Source organism: Nymphalis io, chromosome 29 (genome assembly GCF_905147045.1).
Source record: "Nymphalis io chromosome 29, ilAglIoxx1.1, whole genome shotgun sequence".
NCBI classification, from domain to species: domain Eukaryota; kingdom Metazoa; phylum Arthropoda; class Insecta; order Lepidoptera; family Nymphalidae; genus Nymphalis; species Nymphalis io.
Window position 1 is genome coordinate 1,297,831 of NC_065916.1, and position 18,625 is coordinate 1,316,455.

The following is an 18,625-nucleotide window of genomic DNA, read 5'->3' on the forward strand; positions in this document are numbered from 1 at the left end:
TACTCAATTACTCTTAAAACTCCAAATAACATCTTTGAACATATTCAATAAATCACAAGTCGCGCCAATAATGAATATAATACTTTACCTGTCCACCAACAAAATGGCGGCTTGATAATATTAGCTCGCGTCTTTTTTTTTTTTACAACTCTGTTTTAGGGATAAAGGAATCTTCTATATATATTTTGTGTATCTCGAAAACGGCTCTAACGATTTTTATATAGATAAGGTTTTGCTTTTAAAGTTTGTCTATATTTATATAGTTAGTCTGTCGTAACAAAATTTTCACAACAACAAAAATTATAACTAATTATAAGACCGGAGTGCCAAAATTTAATAATATCTTGGGACAGTATTCATACAAGGCCATCTGATTCCAAACTAAGCAGAGCTAATCCAGACATCTGATATACTACATATACCACTTTTCTTTTGTAAATACATACTTATATAGATAATTACACCCAGATTCAGGACAAACAGACGTGTTCGTGCGCACAAATATCTGTCCTGGGTAGGAAACGAACCCACAACCTTCGGCGTGAAAGACAAGTATCTACCAACCACGCCAACCGTTACAATTTTAATATGTGAACTTTAAATTTTAATTTAATCCTTCGCAATCCACTGCTGTTTCTTCGACTTCCGCATCCAGTGGGAGCGTTAGATCCACCTGTCTGGAGAATGCCGCTGTTAAGTACAAGTCTGCTTCAGTGAGCAAAAAGATAAAAATCACGATTTTTTCATCAATCACGATTCTGTCGTGTGTCTACAATAGTAGCGTAAAATATTCTGCCAATGTCACGTTTAAAGAGATGACATATGAGATCAATCGATTTCAAATTACGAAGCGCTTAATAACGATGAGTATAAACTGGATCAACATTGTAATTAAATAAATTAACGAAGAAATATTAGTTATTTAATATTTACAGAACCCAAGGTGAAGTTGACATATATATTTTTTTTGTCAATCTGTCAAAAATTTTGATATTTTTTTAGTGTCTCACAGATAATAGTTAATTTTTTATTCCAATAACGATTGTAAACTTTTTTTTAATCTTTCCGTTACCATGAACTGAAATCGAGTTCATATTATGAATGGTAGCTGCTTCGTGTGTTAGATAATAAATTTATTTGTGACATCATATCATAGACAATAACCTAAATATCTACAAAAATCCTAGCTATTATTATAAAAGATTTATTAAATATTTACATAAAAGCCTTAAATAAATACAAATAAAAATAGTTACTGTACAAATCGTGACCGCGTGGAATGGTGATAAGACGAGCCGGTTGGCGTGGTTGGTAGATACTTGCCTTTTCACGCTGAAGGTTGTGGGTTCGATTCCCACCCAGGACAGACATTTGTGTGCATGAACATGTCTGTTTGTCCTGGGTCTGGGTGTAATTTTCTATATAATTATGTATTTACAAAAGAAAAGTAGTATATCAGTTGTCTGGTTCCCATAGCACAAGCTCTGTACAAGCTTAATTTGGGATCAGATGGCCGTGTGTGAAAAATGTCTCAGGATATTATAGGATAAGAATACTAGCAGCATTTCCCCTTTGAATCGGAATTCCGATTTTCTGGGCGAAGAATTAACCAGCCCTCCTATCACCAGTTAAGGCAATAAGACGGGGTGTAATATTTTTGATGATTTTTTTTGCATAATTACTCCAAGGTCCAAGCGTTTCATCTGCAAACGAAACAAAAATATAATTTGAAAAAAGAGACGAATCCTTGTAACATTTGTTCGTTTCAGCTTTTTCCGCGGCAGTTCCGGCTTTTAACATTGTTATGAGACTGGACCAGCGTGTCAATCCTAGGGAACCAATGTCAGTCCATCAGTTCTCTTGCCATCGTCACGACCAATTCCATGGGGCTCAAAAAGAGTCGAGATGGCATAGTGGTTAGAACGCGTGAATCTTAACCGACGATCAACGTAGGTTCAAACCCGGGCAAGCACCACTGAAGTTTCATGTGCTTAATTTGTGACTATAATTCATTTCTTGCTTGACAGTGAAGGAAAACATCGTGAGGAAACCTGCATGTGTCTAATTTCATTGAAATTATGCCAACCCGCATTGGAGCAGCGTGTTGGAATTAGCTCCAAACCTTCTCCTCAAAAAGGGAGAGGAGGCCTTAGCCCAGCAGTGGGACATTAACAGGCTGTTACTGTTACTGTTTACAATAAGAGCAGGAACGTAAATAATAATAATAATAAAAAAAGTAAAAGTGAGTTTGTCTCACTTTCACGTCTTAACTTCTTAACCAATCATCATAACATTTTTTAAACAACACACAATGATATAATAAATAAAACAGTTACGTAATTTAGAAAAATGTTACTACATAAAACGACGTCAATTTTTTTTCCATAATAAAAAAAAACACAATTTTCCTATATGACAATATCAATTATTCATCAGCTGTAACATGCGTCATCTATTTATTCGACCGAAAATAAAAATCTGTTTGTATGTCTATTTGTTAAGATATTTAGCTTAACTCATGCTATATTATTATACAAACGTTAGATTTATTTATTATTATAATATTTGTACATCACGTTTGTACTTTCTTGACTTTTTTGAGTCGACTTTAATAAATACTCCGTCCCGGTTTCCGGGTAAAAGAGCATTTAAATCCCCATCTAGTTTTTTAATGTTTAAAAAAGAAACTTTTTTATATTTATTTCTTTTAAAAATGTCTCTAATCGTTTTAGATAACCAGGTCCTCCGGATCTGGCTTTAAAATAACAAAACATAAGTTCTTTAACTCTACTGGAGACCACATATATATTATATTTATTATTAATTACTAATATATTTATATTATATTTAAGTATAGCCTATTTCAACTACAAGAGGAGTGTAGACAAATAAACAACTTTGACATTAAAAAGATGCGATTTTTTTAAATAAAAATTTTCGCTATGGATTCGAAAAAAATTGCGTCATTAATATCGAAGTTGCTATCGAAACTTTCGAAAATTAAAGTGGATATAAGTGGTTAAGTGTAATAGTGTTGTATTATAAATAAAGATATATTAACCTAGAACTGCATAATATACGAGTGTTATTTGCAAATCGTATGGAATATCCAAATTTAAGGTTAATTTCTAATTTACTGCTTAAATTGGAATAGGTCATACACATTACACATGTTGTATACTATGATAATGCATGTAGAGATTACCTATAATTAATGGAATATTTAACAAGATGATTTTTAATATTTTTTTAAATATATAAGCTAGCGTTTGACTTTTATCACAACTAATGGAAAGTGATTGTTGACTATGGCGTCAATTTATTGATGTATTTGATGATGACTGCGTGGATTTGTACGTAGAAGTAAAACTCTTTTGATGTAACAAACTTATATGTATTTAAATAATATTACATTTGAATCGTGAATAGCAATATAGAAAATAAATATGGAGTAAAAAAAATTGTGAAAAATTTTATGCGTTGACAGCGAACGGCGATGCAGAAGTGTTTCATCCCGCCCGGTGACATCCCGCCCGGTGACGCTGTAGAGGCCAGTAAGGCCAACAGTATTACACATTTCGAAAAAAAAAAAGATGCAGAAGTGTCAATTAAAGTTTTTTCTTAAACTTAATGGCATGAGCTCCGTGACATTACATACTCCTTTGTAGCTGTCATTCTCGTACACTTAATATACTATCATTTTGAACAGTGATGATACAGTCTAAGGTGGAGCGCGCTTGCCTTGAAGATGCCTATAATATTTCTTTCATGTGATATCGCTTCCACTGTTGGTTGTCCTCTTAAATAAATAAATAAATATGGTAGTTATCCGAAGGGTCAATCTTGCCTTTGTTTTTATTCACTTCCAACAAAGTAATGGGCAATAATTTTCTACTCGACAATTTATTTATTGTCTATACTGAATATTTTTATTAGTTCAAAATAGCCGCGAATTAAAATCATCTTTTTAAAATTATGTTAAATATTATTGTTTTTTATACAATTCATTTGTTTTTATATAAAAATGATTACTTTCATAAAAATACACCGTTTTTTACAATTGTCTTAAAATTTAGAAGTCGTGATATTAAAATATAAAAAAAAAAATGTCAACTGACAATTTTAATATTGCGGCGATTTTAATCAACATAGACAAATGCCGCCTTTTTTGTTGTCAACGCGTTCATGGCCAAATGTTCTTAGAGAACTTCTACTTATATGACAATTTGACATACATTATCTAATAAAATCTTTTATTTTTAAATAACATCATATTATTAGGCGCGCAGTTTTTTTTTTATTAACATAACCAAAAAGGTTTAGGTTTAAATTGAGGTTTAATAGATACTCGGCGTTGAAGGAAAGCATTATTCCAAATTCTCATCATGTGTATGACGAAAAGAATAGGCCCATTTTTTTTTCTCTGAAAAAACACGTTTATGTGTTTCCCCCACATGAGGTAATGGGGCGGTATGTGGGACTCGCCGGCGCTGAAGGCGCCGGAATACCTACTTAAAAACCAGCGGTACCCACTCCGTCTTGTCGGGGGACGTCACGAGATCGCTTGCGCATACTACCGTGCCGTCCCGACGGTTGGCTAGCCCCGGCGACACTCACGGCGGGAGGAGAAGATGCGCATAGCGCCGACATCTTCTCCCCGGTCTTCTTCGGCGAAGCGGGTCAGCGGAGGCACTCTCCTCGCGCTCCTGCTCCGCGGCCTCCTGCGACATGACAAAAAAAGAGGCCCAGCATTAGTACATAAAAAGTTACATTACTCTTTAACAGGTTATAATTGAACAAGTAAAGTCGGAGTGGTCACTATTATTATAACTGTTTTGAGGAAAATAGATCTTAAATGCGTGTTCGCGGTGAATCCCTGCAAGTATATTAGTTGCATGTTAATAAGATGAAAACAAGTAATAGGGTTATTCACATAGACCTTGATTTTTGCATCTATATTATCTGTGTAATACATTCATTGGACAACCTTAATCGAGGATCATTAAGTAGGATAAAAAAAAATTTAAAAAATTTAATGTTTAAAAATTTTGTTGCTTAGTTGCAAGTTTTCATTGTATGAATAATTATAACAAATATAAAATTCAAATTTAATGATTTTGCCTTTTTAAATTATAAAACATAAAAATAATATCTAAAATAATTAATTTTATGGTAATGCTTCAATTTAAAATATGTTCCAAATTTAAAAAAAAGTACGACTTTACCGACATAAAAAACTTACACCTTACAGATTATAAAACTACGTTTACTATGAAAATACCCTTTTCCGCTAGCAATAATATAGAGTTCATTTAACGACCATGAACTTTAATTGACATTTGTAATTGGCGGCATGTATTCTAAAAGCACCATCATTTTATGGGATATATTTAAATTTTCAACTATTATCATATGATACAAAAAAAAAACCTAAATAGCTGGAACATTTCTGGTGATAAAAGAGCGCTTACTCTGCTTAAACAAAGCGTTATAGCGCTTACGTCTTAGGTACAATGCCACAGGTCAATCTTTTGGACGAAGTGTTTGTACTAGTAAAACATGCGGCTTCGACAGCGTGCAATTTTTTTTAACAACAACAAACTTAATTGTGACGAAAATCCTTTAAGCTGAGCCATTTTAACGTACGTAATATAATGCGTAATTATTTTATTCATGTCAAATATTTATAAGACTACCGCAGTCTAAAATAAAAATAGTTAATTCGCAAATAGCCATTTTAAGTTAAAAAGAGAATATTTTGAAATCACAGACAGACACTTCAATTTAATTTATTTGAATAGATTTTGTACATTAATGTTGCGAATATTTTATAGCGAATAAGTGTATTTTATAGTTTCTTTTTAATAACTTTTTGTATTGTAAATTAATTATTGAAATTAATAAGAGCTGAATATTTACGTTTCTAAGCCAACAATTCGATACCGCGTAGTTGTTCTGTGTGCACTTGTGAAGGCTTCTAACCGAAATAAAGCATTTTCTTTTCTTTGTATTTTGTTCTTTCAACATTATATACAATATTTAATAAATCTTAAAATAATTATTAGAAAATTACGTTACAACCAAATGATTAAATATAAAAAAACTAAATAAAATGAAATATTTTATATTTTTCTACTAATAAAATAAAATATTGACACCTTGTATCGCCGGATGGAACACGTTTTGTTTTTTTTTATACAATATAAGAAAAAGAGATGAATTATATTGCTTCTCTTTTTTGCCAACTCTTACGAAGATATTTTATCTTTTTATCCTGTTTTGAAATAGTTTCTTTTTTGTATACTAGGCATGCCTTTTAAGTTCTGTCGTTTCCATATTTCCCGGCAATTTTGAAGTTGGAACTGTTCTATATTCGAATTTGTTTAAATTTTGAATCTCAAAACAGTTGAAAGTATTAGGATTAATGCTATTGTTTAGTCACAGCGTCGATTGGAATCTGTCAGGTTACGCACGAAAATGAATCTTTCTAAGGAAAATGTTCGTGCAATAATTTTCTACAACTTTAGAAGAGGCCTGACACGGCTTCAGTGTTTTGAAGAGCTAACATCTGTGTTCAGTGATGAAGCCCCATGTCTGTGGACTGTCGTACGCTGATATTTAGAATTCCAGCGTGGACATACTAGTGTTAGTGACAAATCTCGCGAAGGACGCCCAAAATCCGCCTTCACTGAAGATAACATCATCGCTGTGAGACAACTAATTCTCGAAGATCGTCATGTAACGTATCGAGAGATAGAGGCTCTATTAGGCATCTCAGGGACAACCATTCAGAAGATCTTGCATGAAGCGCTTGGTGTGAAAAAGCTAGTTTGCCGTTGTATATCGCATCTGCTTTCCGACGGTCACAAGGCGGCCCGCGTCAGATGGTGTAAGAAAACTCTGCAAAGGTTCAACCGAGGAGAGTCAAATCACGTCTACGACATCATCAGTAATGACGAATCTTGGATCTATGCCTACAATCCTGATTCCAAACAACAATCTACAATCTGGGTCTTTCAAGACGAGCCAAAGCCGACTAAAGTTGTTCGTTCTCGAAGCACTTCACAGAAGATGGTGGCCACGTTCGTTGGAAAAACCGGCCATGTTGCGACTATTGCACTTGAAGATCGTAGAATGGTTAATGCAGAGTGGTATACCACAGTTTGTTTATCACAAGTCATCGCCGAACTTCGAAAATCTACGCACCACGACAACGAAAGCTCACACAGCGCTCGTCAAACGATTGAGTATTTGAAGCAGGAAAAAGTAGAAATTCTAGACCATCCTCCATACAGTCCTGACCTAAGCCCTAATGATTTCTTTACATTTCCTAAAATTAAGAAGTCTTCGTGGTCAAAGGTTCCAGTCCGGTGAAGAAGCAGTCAACGCTTTCAAGTCAGCCATTTTGAACACCCCCACTTTAGAGTGGAATAAATGTTATAATAACTGGTTTGAGCGAATGGAAAAGTGTATTAAGCTACGTGGAATACTTTGAAAAACAATAAAAAGTACTATAGGGTTCTAGTTGTGTTTTTTTCTTCAAACGACAAAACATAAAAAGCAGGCCTCGTATATAACTAATTACTTTTTTGTCGTCCCGACTCCTTACACAAGCTGTATGCTTAATTGGAGTGGTGAATTGGAACATCAGTATTTTTTAAACGAGCTTTGCTGATTCTTTTTAAATAAAAAAAATATAAGTACTCTCCGAAACGCGCTGCATCTTCTTATATTCGTTATATGTTGGTTTTGTTGTTTTTAGTTCCGTAATCCGTAACATGCCTGTTAATGTCTCACTGCTGGGCAGAAGGCCTCCTCTCCCCTTTTTGAGGAAAAGCTTATTCCACCACGCTGCTCCAGTGCGGATTGGTGGAATACACATGTGGCAGAATTTCATTAAAATTAGACACATGCAGGTTTCCTCACGATGTTTTCCTTCACCGTAAAGCACGAGACGAATTATAATCACAAATTAATCACATGAAAATGCAGTGTTGCTTGCCCGGGTTTGAACCCATGATCATCGGTTCAAATTACAATCGGTCACAATTCGCGTTCATACCACTGGGCCATCTCAGTTTTTAGTTAGACATTACAAAAAACCTCTCCTCATATATAGATAAACTAACTACCAGTCCCAGCTTCGCGCGGGTAGAATTGGAGTTACATAAAACGATTTTTTTTTAACTTATTGCCGTCCACTGCTAGACGAAAGCCTCCCCTGTAGAACGCCAATCATTCCGATCTTGGGCAGCCCGCATCTTTCCCTGCCACCTTTTTCAAATCGTCGGTTCACCTTGCCGCAAGGCGTCCTACGCTACGTTTGCCTGAGCGTGGTCTCCACTCTAACACGTGTCGGCTCCATCGGCCATCACATGAACTGCCCACTTTCACTTCAGCGTGCTAATTCTACGCGCGATGTCGGTGACTTTAGTGCTCTGGCGAATGTGCTCATTTCGGATTTTATCTGCCAGAGAAACCTCAAGCATCGTGCGTTCCTTAAACCTTAAACTCGTGGAACAGTCCTACGGTGAATATCCAGTTCTATGTATATATGTGATATAAAATCATCATCATATTACTGTTGACTTACACGGCGCAAACCAGTAACATTTCCAGTCGGCATGATTTTTCCGACCCTCAACAATCATCGTCTTTTTTTCAAGTAATTTACAGAAAACCCTAATTTATTATACACCAGGATGTGTGCCGGAGGCTTGGAGAAGAGCTGATGTCCAAGTGGTTCCCAAAAAAGGGGATTGGTCTGATCCGGAAAATTATCGGCTAACAGGTATCACTTCAGTGCTTTGTAGGGTGATAGAACGGATACTTAAGAAGCAACTGATCCATTACGTAGAAGATCACTGTCTAATTAATGATAGCCAGTACGGGTTTCGACCATAACGGTCCACAGGTGATCTTGTTGCGTACGTAACACACCTCTGGGTTGAAGCTATCGACAAGCATGGGAAATCGTTGTCTGTCAGCCTCGATATCTCCAAGCCTTTCGACGGTCTGCCTGTTCAGCTCTGCACCTGGATAGCCAGCTTCCTGCAAACTTCCTAAACGTAGCCTCCGTGTCTTAATTGATGGTTGCGCTTCACAATTCCATGTAGTGAATGCTGGGGACCCCCAGGGATCTATGTTATCCCCCACACTCTTTCTTTTACATATTAATGATATGCTCTCCCTTGGAAACATACATTGCTATGCAGACGACAGTACAGTGCATGGAGGATATCATTGACGCACTGTAGCTGGGCGAGCTGAAATTGAGGAGAGGCGGCGGGATATTTTTATTGAACCCGCTAGAACGTTAGAACTAATCCCCGAATGGGGCTCTGATAATCTTGTTGAGTTTAATGCCAAGATAACACAGGTATGCGTTCTCACAGTGAAAAAGTCACCATTTTCCCCTCTTCCCTCCCTCTGTGGCACTACGCTGGAGATACAAAGCGAAATCGCCATGTTGGAAATTGACGTTCGGTGCGACCTTAGGCCAAGGGATTACATCGAGGCTGTTATAAAAACAGCTTCGTGGAAACTCGGAGTTCTGAACAAGGTGTGGCGTTTTTTCACACCACAACAACTGTGCCTGTTGTACAAAATACAGATACGGTCATGCGTGGAATATTGCTCGCACCTCTTTGGGATGGCTCCACTAAGTACCTACTGGAGGCCTTGGATCGGTTGCAGCGACGTGCGGTCCGCATTATTGGCGACGTAAAGGTCATAAACACCCTCGAGCCTTTACAATTACGATGAGAGATAGCGCTTTTTATCGACTGTATCACAGCGAGTGCTCTGAGGAATTACTCTTTCTAATTCCTGCTTCCGCCTTTCTTCATAGGTCAACGCGTGCTGAGTCTCAATCTCACCTCCTGACTGAGACATCAATTCCATCGCGCACAAAAAAATTTGGCATTCTCTTTCTTTGTCGCACTTCCAAAAAATGGAATTCTTTACCAGATTGCGTGTTCCCCTCCTCTTACAACCCGGGTTCCTTCAAACGAGGCCTGAAGAGGCATCTTGTGGGCCGGCAAGGTGGGGGCGGCTAGTGCAGAACATTCTTCCCGACTGTACTGGCCATTGTCATGTTTGGTCTCTACTACCACTTACCATCAGGAGTCACTTGCCTCCCCGGCAAATATAAAAAAAAATCTTCCTCATGAATCACTTCATCCAATGGTGAAAACTGAATGAAAATCAGTTATTTTTTTAATGTTAGACTAACACAGATGCTTTGGCTTTCTTTTATTATTATTATTATTATAAATATATAATTAGTATAGTTTTATTTACATTTGATATATTAGATGAATAATATGACCAGATCATGTGTAGTAGGTTACAATGCGCTGTCATGTAAAAAAACCCCGAGATGTAAATAAGGAAGAACGGAACACTCAATTGAATTTATGAATGCAATTGTTAATTTCTTTGATATTTTTCCTCGTCACGTGGACAGCATATTTCAAAGATTAAGATAAATAAACAACTTTGACCTTGAATTGGCGTGACGTCATTGTTCGAGAATATATTGGATGGACGAGTAATCGGGCTACCTGATGTTAAGTCACCACCGCCCATAGACATTGGCGCTGTAAGAAATATTAACCACTAGCTCCGGCCCGACTTCGTACGGGTAAAATAAAGATTCTATCATGTGCATTATTAATCAATCAAGTATAAACGTAATTTACAGGAAAGTGCTAATGGTATATAATAATATATACGCATAAAGCACCGTCCTGTGTATTTTTTTTATGCGTTTATTTATTATTGTTTTCTTAGGATCTGCCTATGGCTTCTGTGAGAGTGTGCTAGCTCATCGTCCATTCGTCCCACAGTAAGAGACAAATCTTTTGAAAAAGACCCGTTATTTGTTTTCTTTTTAATATTAGTAAATGGTCACCACCACTCTAAGACCACCAATTCGCCACCTTGGAACTAAATTGTGCCTTGTGCCTGTAGTTACACTGGCTTATTCGCCCTTTAAACCGGAACACAAAAATACTAAATATGTATTGCTGTAGAATATCTAATGAGTGGGTGGTACATACCCAGTTGAGCTTACACAAAGCCCTACCACTGAGTGAATAAATATAATACTATAGTTGGGAATATCATTACATTTTTCGTGCTTCACGAAGAGAATAGGGGTAAAATTCCCCAGGCCAGCACAGCCAGAAATATAGTTGATAAAGTTATTAAAATACCATTAAATCTATTAAATTAATTTGTTCATTAGATACGGGAAAAACAACAAGCATTTGTAAATCGTTAAGTCATTAATACCTCAAGAGAGATGACGAATTAGGTGCGGATTTTCCTAATAAATTGGTGATTCGTAAATTAATCAGTTTTTAGACTAATTACCGTTGAAATATATCGAACTAGTTGCTGCACGCGGGTGGGGGTTATGCCGTCAGAGCGTCACGGTAGCATGCGAAAGCGATCCCGTGGCGCTCCTCGTTAAGACGGAAAGGGTACCGCTGGTTTTTTAGTGGGTATTACGATGTTCGAGGCGCACTCAGTGCCTTGGATACCGGCGAGCCCCACATTCCCCCCCTCTGTTCATTTGCGTTCATTGCGTTTTGACATATAATTGACAGAGGTCGCGACGTTATATGGAGCTTTTAATGTTTTTGTGTTATTATGTCTTGTATAAGTATTGTCTAAAACTGTAATTTTAAATTTAAGACTTTTTGTTTTTGTGAAAGATTAAAAGAAAAACAAATTCATTTCTTAAATACATTATTAAGATGTTTTATACTGAACATTTTTTTTTAAATTTGAAACTGAAAAGTAACGGCCTTATTTATAAACGCTCTTTAGCGGCTGTATAGACAAACATTTCTTTCTGTCATCGTAGATAACACTGACATTCGCAACAAGACATTTTATAACTTCAGATTCATCTCCAAAAGACAAGAAATTAATAATAGCCATATTGTAGCAAATAAACACTGTGTCAGATGAGAATAATGGTTTGATGATATCGCTATTGACTCTAGGACAGCAGCAAGTAGATCAAGTTGGCTGTTTTTTTATAGAATAGGAAGGCGGACGAGCATATGGACCACCTGATGGTAAGTGGTCACCAACGCCCATAGACATTGGCATTGTAAGAAATGTTAACCATCGCTTACATCACCAATGCGCCACCAACCTTGGGAACTAAGATTTTATGTCCCTTGTGCCTGTAATTACTGGCTCACTTACCCTTCAAACCGGAACACAACAATACCAAGTACTGCTGTTTTGCGGTAGAATATCCGATGAGTCAGTGGTACCTACCTAGACGAGCTTGCACAAAGCTCTATCACCGGTATTTATTTTTTTTTTTTTAATTTTGTATAATGAGTCTTGTTACTAGAATAAATAAATTATTATTATTATTATAACTACATAAACACAGTACAGTACAGTAACAGCCTGTTAATGTCCCACTGCTGAGCTAAGGCCTTCTCTCCCTTTTGTGGAGAAGGTTTGGAGCTTATTCCACCACGCTGCTCCAATGCGGGTTGGTAGAATACACATGTGGCATAATTTCAATGAAATTAGACACATGCAGGTTTACTCTCGATGTTTTCACATAAACACCGCCTAAACAAAATTTAGAGCTGAATCCGTAATGTTTCAGCTTAAATTGAATAATATTTTTTGGTTACAAAAAAAACTTTCTTGGTGGTAGGGCTTTCCTCGTAGGGCGCTCCGCGTTAAGACGTTAAGGGTATCGCTAGTTTTTTAGTAGGTATTTCGATGTTACCCCATATACCCACCCTCTCATTTTTCCCGTGGGAAAAACGTACTTTTAAATATATAGAAATATTTATTTAAATAGTGAAATATGAACAAATATTACAATAATTATTTGTTTTGATAAAACAACTAGCTTTTAATTGAAACTTTAGTTTTTCTCGCGCGAAGTCAGGGCAGATAGGTAGTTTATACTTTGATGCAAGATGAGCATGGTAACAGCCTACTCATAATAAATAAACAACAAAAGCTATACCTGTTTTATTTCACATGTTTGAGTGACCGCCATCCCTATAAAAGCGAATATAACGAGCACAGGTGACACAGTGTTCTGCCAACCAACAGGACAGCTTCACTAAGTGTGAATACTCTTCATATATATTTTTTAATTTCTTAATAAGTTTTTGTTTAGAATATATATTTTTTTTATTACAGATAAATAAATATTTTAAGATCGTGTTTTTTGTTACAATGTGTTTGTAATTTAGTGTGTACTTTCCATAATATAATATTTTTTTATTTGCACAATAACATTGATTAAACTAGAATATTTTTTTTTAATTCAAAATAACTTAGAATATGGTTATCTACCATTTATATATTCTTTCGTAATATTTTTTTTAATTACAATCATATTTAGATTATTCATATTTAATTTAAATGTTATACATTTTTTTATTAAAGATTAATTAAAACCTTTTTTTCAGGAAAATCATGTTTCGAATTACAAATATCGTTGCTTTGGCTGTATGCGTTGTTATATGTAAGTATTTTTTGATCTTTCAAAATCTTTAAAAACTAATTTAAGCTTCAGTTATTATTTTATTGAGTGCCAATTTACGCTATAAAATATATTTATTACAAAATAATTCAATAGAACTTTATAAATATATATCAAGTTCTTTTGTTTTTTTTTTAATTCGTCGTGCATATTTATTTTGTTTTTGTTAACATAGGTATTTGTTAACTTCCATGACTTAATTGGTACTTAGTAATAATTCGTATATGAGAACTAGCCAAGACCTTAGGCTTTAATATATTATCCTAAATTATAAGAAGAAATGATATTTTAAATTGTTATAAAATATTTTATGTTGTTATAAATAAGTTTAAGAACTGACCATTGAACTTGGCACCCATTTAGATCTCACTTCTTTTGTCGTTGAAGTCAACAACCAAGGCATATATCATAATATTGAACTTGGCTCTCATTTCACATTTATGTTGTTGATGGTATTACCATTTCTCGAAAATTGGGACTACTGTATTTTTTTAAATTAATATATTATAAAAAAACAGGCGCATCGCAGCCAGTGGAAAAGCTGCCATTGTTGAAAGGGATACCTAATTCTGAAGTGCAGATTGGCTCGCCGAAGCTTGACATCGTGTTGGAATGTGTCACATCCGAACAAGATCCGAATGTCAAGTGAGTGTCATTTGTCAAAATAATTAAAACAGGCAGACAATCGTGCTGTTTTTTTTATTAAGTTTAAAAATCAACTTAATTATATTTTAAAATAGCTGACGTACGTTACAACCAAAACTTTGAATTACTTATGAAATTAAATAGTTGTAAAATTAAAAATAAATATATTGTTTTCGTTCTGTAAGCTCGTAAATAGCTAAACTAACTTAAAAGGTTATTTTGAGATGACAGATAGATACTTCAATTTTATTTATTTGTAAAGTTAATAAGCCGAGATGGTCCAGTGGTAAGAACGCGTGATTTTTAACCGATGATCGTGGGTTCAAACCCGGGCAAGCACCACTGAATTTTCATGTGCTTAATTTGTGATTATGATTCATCTTGTTGACGGTGAAGGAAAACATCGTGAGGAAACATGCATGTGTCTAATTTCATTGAAATTATGCAACATGTGTATTCCACCAACCCGCATTGGAGCAGCGTGGTGGAATAAGCTCCAAAACCTTCTCCACAAAAAAGGGAGAGGAGGCCTTAGTTCAGTAGTGGGACATTCACTGTTCACTGGGCTGTTACTGGTAAAGATAAAAAAGTATGGTGTTCGTATTCGTCGATTCCCCTACAGAAAAAATAAATTTAATAAAATCAAACCAAGCAAAATATACTTCATACCAGTTGGCTTTCGAACTAAAGTACTCGACTTTTAAATCATTAAAGTCATTTTACAAGATTCAACTTAAAAGTTACCACCGTTTCGGAATGTAGATTGTACCGAGAAGAACCGGCAAGAAATTCTGTATTTACTCTTTGTCGACAATTCCGTTATATAAATAATTAAATATGATTGAATTACTTATCCTGTATGGAAATCAACGAATAATATAATAATATCCTTTATTCAGTAAGATTCATTATTAATCAAAGTTTTCTTTACAAAATACTAGTAATTAAAAAATTATAGATTCGTATTACAGATAATTAAGAAAAAGAGTAACAGAGACTAAATAGTCTCTATTACTACTTTAACACAAATGTGTCGGTTCTTAATATCTTTAGAATCTATGTATATTCTGAACCGTTTTTTACTGTTTCTATATAATAAGATATTCGATTTATATTTCGAATTTAGAGTTTTTATTCTGTATCAGATATTCCTGGTTGAAAGATGGTAAGCCATACACGCCAAGCGGTAACGTCATCCAGCGCGAAAACGAAGGAACGCTAGTCTTCAGGAAACCAGACAAATCAAACGAAGGGAAATACCAATGTTTGGCGCAAACTGAATACGGCGTGGCCAGCACTCGTGTGGTGACATTGAAGAAATTATTCTTGGACGAACCGTCAAAAGTGACTTTGAAAAAACATAAACCGGTCGAAGGTAACATCTTCAAATTGGACTGCGAGATCCCAAACGCGTACCCCAAGCCAACAATTGCTTGGACACGAAAATCGTTGACCGATGAGGCTGACGTCAAAATGGTTTTGGGCCAACGTTTCACAATATCCGATGAAGGATCTCTATACTTCTCCAACATCACCAAAGAGGACACGAGTCCCGATTACAAATATGTCTGTGTAGCGAAATCGCCAGATTCCGGCGAATATGTAACATTGGCCGAGCATATTTTGGAAAATGTCGAACCCAACAAGGGACCGGTCAACAACGACGTGATAGAACAATACGTATCACACGACATGACAGTGAAGGCTGGTGACTCCATCTACATTTACTGTATTTACGGTGGCAAGTGAGTACCAAGTTTTTAATAGTTGTCCAGTGGTTCAAATCATAATCATTTTTGATTATTTTGTAATCTCATTTCTCTAAAGCTGAATTACCAAAAAAAAAATTGATAAACAGAGGAGACGAAGATACTGAAATATTTTGTCTTTGATAATTTATATATAAGATTGCTAATTTTACTTGGTTGTATGGATTTGTGCCCGTCTGGGTAGGTACCACCTACAAATCATATGTTCTAACACCAAACAGCAACATTTAGTGTTGTTATGTTCGGGTTAACGGGTGAGTGGACCACTGTCATTACAAGCACAAGAGATATATGAGTTACCAGGGTCTACCACCAGATCGACAAATTTGCCACATATCTGAAATTTGAAAAACGAAATCCCCCCCCATTAAATATTTCCATATTCCATCAGCCCCTTGGCCCATCCCGACTGGTTCAAAGACGGAAAGGACGTGAACAACGGTGTTAAGGATCGCGTGACGCGTCACAACAAGAGCGTTGGCAAGCGTCTCGTTATCAAAGAGGTCTGGGTGTCAGACCAGGGCGAATACACTTGCGTCGTGGACAATGAAGTCGGCAGACCACAGAAGCACTCCATGTATTTGACCGTCGTCAGTAAGTATTGACTTGAGTGGAATTCTTTAGCTGCCTTAATTAAGCAGCATTGGCTTGCTACTTAAGGATCTGAAACGAATAATAGTTAAAACATTAATTAGACACTTCTTCTTTCTTATATCTGTATGGAAAACGAATTGGTTTTTTTTTATATTTACCGTTAGCGCTTTAAGAACAATTTCGCCTTAGATGCGCCTTTTAAAAAAATATTCTTACATGCCTCATATGCCAGATATATGATATACTTTAAAATGTAATCTCAGTCTATAGAAAATCCTATTTTATAATGTATATAAAACGGATAATCGTAAGGTTCAATTGTTTGCGATGACTTTTATTAAACCTTTACAGAAGTAGGGTATCAATTACTACTTTATCAAACCACGATCATCGAGTTACCCCTGCATGTATAAACCATTATTATATTGATATAAAAACCATTTTTTATCATCAGGTGCCCCTCAATTCCTCAAGAATGATATCCCCAATTTAATCGTAAAACCCGGACAAGATGTAACTATTCCCTGTATTGCTGCCGGTATCCCTGCCCCGGAGCTATCCTGGACCTACAATGCGGACAAGTTGCCCGAGAACGAGAGAATAGTATTGAAGAAATCTTCACAAGGCAACACGACCGTCTCTGATCTAACCATTAAGAATGTTCAAAAGGAGGATAAGGGATACTATGGATGCAAGGGAATTAACGAAAACGGGGAAATCTACACGGAGACACTGCTTTACGTTCAGTAATGTTTTACGTTTCGTGATTTTTTTTTTTGTTGTATCATGTCATTAATACGATAATAAATAATTATTAAGTCTATTTTGCATTTTATTTGCGGAAATAAATCATTATTTTTTTATATAATGAATTTGACAAAAGATCATGACAATGAAAAAATATAAAACAGATAGGTATAATATACAGATTAAAAAGAAACCACGAAGAGTACTCCAATTGTTTACTGATCACTGACATATAGTATATGTTATGCCTATGTTGCTTCTGGTATAAAGTACCTTTAAATGGTGAAATAATTATTAAAACTAACTGGTTGCAGAGTTTATCGATCACAAACAAACCTTTCCTCTTTATAATATTATTGCTAAGAATATGTCAAAACTAGAAAAAGTACTAAATATTGTCTTTTTTGGAAAGTGGTCACCGACGTCCATAGACATTGGAATTGTAAGAAATATTAACCATCGCTTACATCACCAATGCGCCACCAACCTTGGGTATTAAGATGTTATGTCCCTTGTGCTTGTAATTACACTGGTCTATGATCTCATCTCGATATCTCTCTTACGGTTACGATAGTGACAGTGCGCCTCAAGGCTACTTGTGATTATGTTATGTGTAAAATAGGTCCAATAATACAATTATTATAGATATTTAAAAAAGGAAAGTTATAATATAAGAAATATTCTTATCACAATGTTCTGAACGATTTCGGCCACGTCAGCCAATAAGTGTTTAGCCTTCGCAGGACATAGCACATGAGTGTGTGCGCAAACAGTTGCACTCTCACCCTCACTCTTATAATCCTGGGATAACAATCCGACACAATCACATATTTTAGGCGCAGGACCAACGTTTTTACTTTCTTAACGAGGCTCTGAGTCATTGACAAAGAAACCCAATATCTTTTTACTGGCCCAACCTTGGGCTTAAACCACGAAACCATCGTACCAACCATGATAAATTATGTGGTAAATAAGACAATTTCGCTTGCATCATCGCTTATCAATCTATTAGTATGTATTCATTAATAAAATAATTATCACGTCGCACATCATAAGGATAATACATGTTTTTCCTGTTACATAGAATCGTTCGCGACAATTTTCAATTAGAATTTTTTTTTTCTTTATAATTTTCCCCTCCATAAAAATAGTAAAAGCATATTTTATCTGTACCACTATCATTAATGCTTAAGTAACTTTGTGTGTTACGCTTTTACGGCTAGATCACTGAACCGATTTTGATGAAATTTGATATGCAAGCTTGAAATTAGGAAGAACATAGGCTTTTTTTAACAATAAGTAAGAGGCAAGGCCCTATAAATAAGGA

The 18,625-nt window shown here is 35.6% G+C and overlaps 2 protein-coding genes across 2 annotated transcripts in view; one reads left to right on the plus strand and one right to left on the minus strand.

The window, feature by feature from the left end:
• LOC126779560 (hemolin-like) overlaps positions 1 to 18,625 on the minus strand; it is a 57,451-nt gene that overhangs the window by 9,278 nt on the left and 29,548 nt on the right. The window lies entirely within an intron of this gene.
• Positions 13,095 to 17,374, plus strand: LOC126779558 (hemolin-like). The gene is made up of 6 exons (XM_050503660.1): positions 13,095 to 13,123; positions 13,470 to 13,525; positions 14,062 to 14,188; positions 15,334 to 15,933; positions 16,349 to 16,551; positions 17,006 to 17,374. Exons 2-6 carry the CDS (start codon positions 13,477 to 13,479, stop codon positions 17,299 to 17,301), a joined length of 1,275 nt encoding a protein of 424 aa, XP_050359617.1. The 5' UTR covers positions 13,095 to 13,123; positions 13,470 to 13,476; the 3' UTR covers positions 17,302 to 17,374.

Excerpts from the sequence above, each read along its gene's own strand:
- LOC126779558 (XM_050503660.1), top strand. The coding sequence starts at position 13,477 with ATGTTTCGAATTACAAATATCGTTGCTTTGGCTGTATGCGTTGTTATA. Across the intron at positions 13,526-14,061 it reads GGCTGTATGCGTTGTTATAT|GCGCATCGCAGCCAGTGGAA; the intron begins GTAAGTATTTTT and ends ATAAAAAAACAG. Across the intron at positions 16,552-17,005 it reads CATGTATTTGACCGTCGTCA|GTGCCCCTCAATTCCTCAAG; the intron begins GTAAGTATTGAC and ends TTTTATCATCAG.